The sequence below is a fragment of the Octopus bimaculoides genome, chromosome 7, assembly GCF_001194135.2.
Source record: "Octopus bimaculoides isolate UCB-OBI-ISO-001 chromosome 7, ASM119413v2, whole genome shotgun sequence".
Taxonomy (NCBI): Eukaryota; Metazoa; Mollusca; class Cephalopoda; order Octopoda; family Octopodidae; genus Octopus; species Octopus bimaculoides.
In genome coordinates, this window is record NC_068987.1 from 56,822,926 (window position 1) to 56,826,755 (window position 3,830).

The 3,830-nt window shown below is 37.6% G+C and overlaps 1 protein-coding gene across 1 annotated transcript in view; it reads left to right on the top strand.

Annotated features, from left to right (window-relative positions):
* Positions 1 to 3,458, top strand: part of LOC106873892 (adenosine deaminase 2) — a 43,679-nt gene extending 40,221 nt beyond the window's left edge. The window contains exon 9 of the mRNA XM_014921417.2: positions 3,252 to 3,458. Coding sequence (XP_014776903.1) covers positions 3,252 to 3,458 — 207 coding nt within the window. The remainder of the gene's footprint in view (positions 1 to 3,251) is intronic.
* The last annotated feature ends 372 nt before the right edge of the window (positions 3,459 to 3,830 follow it).

Genomic DNA, 3,830 nt, shown 5'->3' on the forward strand with positions numbered 1-3,830 from the left:
GACTGGTGATGAAAAATGGATCCTCTATCGAAATGTTAGACGTTGTAAATAGTGGCTTGGTAAAAGGGAAGAAGCTCAACCACAACCGGGAAAGGAACTTCATGGGAAAAAAGTTCTTCTCTGTATCTGGTGGGATTGCTAAGGAGTAATTCACTTTGAATTGTTACCACCTAATGCAACAATCAATGCTCAAGTCTACTATCAGCAATTAGACCGTTTGAACCAAGCTTTGAAGAAAAAAAGACCCGCTTTAGTGAATCGAAAAGGAGTAATGTTTCATCAGGACAATGCGCGACCCCACACTTCAAAAATCCCATCACAGAAGATCGAAGAGCTTGGTTGGGAAACAATTCTTCATCCACGTTATTCTCCCGACCTTGCTCCTTCAGACTACCATTTGTTTTGTAGTTTACAGAATCATTTGTGGGACATAACTTTCGCAAGCCAGGAGGAGGTCGAAGCTGAAAGCAAAACCCCAGAATATGGGATATTCCGTCATCGGAGACAAATAGGAAAATAAATAGGGAATATCCCATACTCTGGGATACCACCAGAAACAGCTGTAAGACTTCGAATTGTTTCCAATAATAATGATGTATATGCCTTGAGATATTTGCCTTGCCTTAACGTTTGTTGTCCTCTTTAACAATTATATATCCGCTATTTCGGGAATCTGCAATGCCTCAATAACTACCGCCTCGGTTATAACCTTGGAACCCTAATAATCCGTTACAACACTTACCTAGCGTACCTAATCCTTTAGATCACCTGTGAACAATGTCTTGTACCGCTTGATCCATTTCTCTCGAAGACTCAATCGTCTTGAACACATTTAGAGCCCCATTTTCCGAGGAAGAGTTGCGTTTAATTGTGAACCACATTGGCACATAAACTTTCATTGCGTAAGCAACAATTAATTTTATCGTGTTAGAAGGATTCTCGGTGGTAACACACAACCGTAGCATACGATTTGCAGTTGTAAGCCATCGAGAATGCGCTATTTTACCGGGATTCCTTAATGCCATTTCAGATGATCATTTCCCTTCAGAAATAGACTGGTGGATATCAAGAAGGTATTTTTGATCAGTGACGAGATCGTTTCTATCTACTGATGCTAAGTCCGTTGGAATCTGATTAAATTTCACATCATTTAGTGTTTCACATTGCTCCAGTCTTTTACCAATCGACCCAAGAAATCCACGAGGCCAGGTAGTTTTTCCGTCGAGATTGTAAATAAGATGGCGTAAGGGAAGCTCATTTGCGTAGAACTGACACACAAATCAATGCAGTGGCTTCTTCAATTTATCCTCCAAATGTCTAATAGTATCTCCTTTTGGTCCTGTATTGACTGCAGTACAATCGCAACCTACAGCTATCATGTGATTGCTTACTATCTCATTAGTTTCCAAATAATTCAACAAACCATCGGAAATGGCTTTTGCAGAACCCGTTTTAACAGCAAAATGCCCAAGATAGCGGGACTCTGGTTCTATCAATGAAATGTTTTCTTCTTGAATTGTCTTTTTATGAAATGTTTTTCCCATTTGTTCACTTATGAGGGTTGTTTCCCTCCTTCCATCAAAATACACGGCAGACTATGGTTTATGTGGCAGAAGCGAGTTCTGGGAATATCGTTCGTTTTATTGGTGTTTTTGAACATACGTTTTTGCTAATGTCATTTGGTTTCATGGAAAATGGAATTGGAAAATCTTCATCTTCGCCTGCTGATCCATTTCCAGATTTACTGCTTGATGAAAACGCTGTCAATTCAGATTCCTTTGCTGACGTAGAAGGGTGACTGTGATCTGGCCGATTCTTTCTAATCAGCTTCTGAACGCTCTGTTTAGATGCTGCTTGATCTATTCCACCAATGATCATTTTTTTTATTTGTCTGTTGATCCTGTAAAATATCGTGTTCTCTCTGTGGTACTTTTTTGTCTCTACTACAACTGCAGTTTTTAAAGGAGTTACACTTTCAGCAGGAAATGTCAAATAAATCTTTTGTTGTATTGTCTTTAAACACATTACACTTTGTTTGAAACGATTGCACACTTTTTCTATTTTTCACAGATTTTAGTAATGCTTGGTACTTTAGATAAAAGTTTAAGATTTTCGGTTTAACTAATTGAGTCGTAACACAAGGATTGAATGCTTTTGCCAAAGAAGAATTATCTACAATCTTGACAATTTGTTTAATTGAAGGATCTTTCTTAATTACATGCTTTTCTTTTTTTTTTCGTTCAAATAAAACACATCTTAGTACGTCCTTGTAAGTTGGCAAAACCCTTTCGCTAAGTTAACATGGAGTACCAAATATCGGGCATTCAATATCATAACGTATTATTGACTTATGAACCATCACTAAATGTAAACAACACTAAATTTAACACGATCATTAATACACTGGCCTAAAGTCAAGGTACAAAGCAGAAAACTTCACACACGTACGACTTACATCCACACGCAACGGCCATTGCAGCGGCACTGGAGAGACATTCACATTCCCGTTCTCTTTATAGTTAATGCGGAACCTTAAGATATTAATCAATTCTATTGAAACTTAGTATGCAACCTCTTAAGAATACTATATTTACTGTTTTGCATTCTACTATGTAATATAATGACTTATAATCTATGAAATCCAAAACTCGACCAAAAATAGCGCTTCTTAAAATTGTCAGTTGCATTGCAGAACCTAAAACAAAAAAATTAAAGTTTTTTATCTACCTTTCTTTTAACTCTAATTTGCAACAAAATATCGATTCTTAGTTACCAATTTCGAAAGTTGTATTTTTCGTTGTGTACAGTATTATATATCCATTACAGACGGTCTTACCAATCGGTTTCGCACTAAGGGTTCAACGGAGTGTTAGGTAGCAGTCCAATTATGCAATCCTGCGTTTTTCAGAGTGCCTTCTCTGAAAAGTGCAGGGTTCCATAATTGGACTGTTACCTAATACTCCGTTAAACCCTTAGTGCAAAACCGATCGGTAAGACCGTCTGTAATGGATATATAATACTATACACTTCAATTAATATACCCACTCAACTGACAAATATACGAGAGCATTTTTCCTGACTTACGAATTCTTAGACGGCTATGTGTGTGTGTGTGTATGTGTGTGTGTGTGTGTGTATGTGTGTGTGTGTGTGTGTGTGTGTGTGTGTGTGTGTGTGCGTGTGTGTGTGTGTGTGTGTGTGTATGTATGTATGTACAAATTTGTGTTTATTTTATTTTGTCTTCTTGTTAGTTATTAGGTTTGGTGCGTGATCTGAGGAACCACCCAGCGAGTTATTTATTTGCAAATAATTTCACGGTGGTCATCACTAGTGACGACCCAGCTGTCTGGGAGGCATCTGGATTGTCTTACGACTTTTATTTAACTTTTATGGCGATGGTTTCCAGGAAAGCGGATATTCGAGTCCTAAAGCAACTTGCAATCAACTCCATCAAGTAAGTCTTCTGTTTATTAGTTTGTTTGCTTCTTTCGTTCTTTCTTTCTCTCTTTCTTTGTGTGTTTGTACTATGTTTATCACTTAATGAATCATAGAAATCTTAAGAGAGTTGTTATTTTGATATGGAGAGTGTAATACACATAAGAAAAAGAACATCTCTCTCTGTTTAGAACGCTAACCTTTACAAAGTAAGGTTACAAAGATGAACGAAATAGCGAAAAATAAGGTTCCCTGTCCCAACACACCTGCAGCCTATATCGAACTTACTACACTTCAAGTGAATGGCTTAAATCATTATCCACACAGCCACTTCGAAGTATATTTATTTCTTTATTGCCCACAGGGGGCTAAACATAGAGGGGACAAACAAGGAC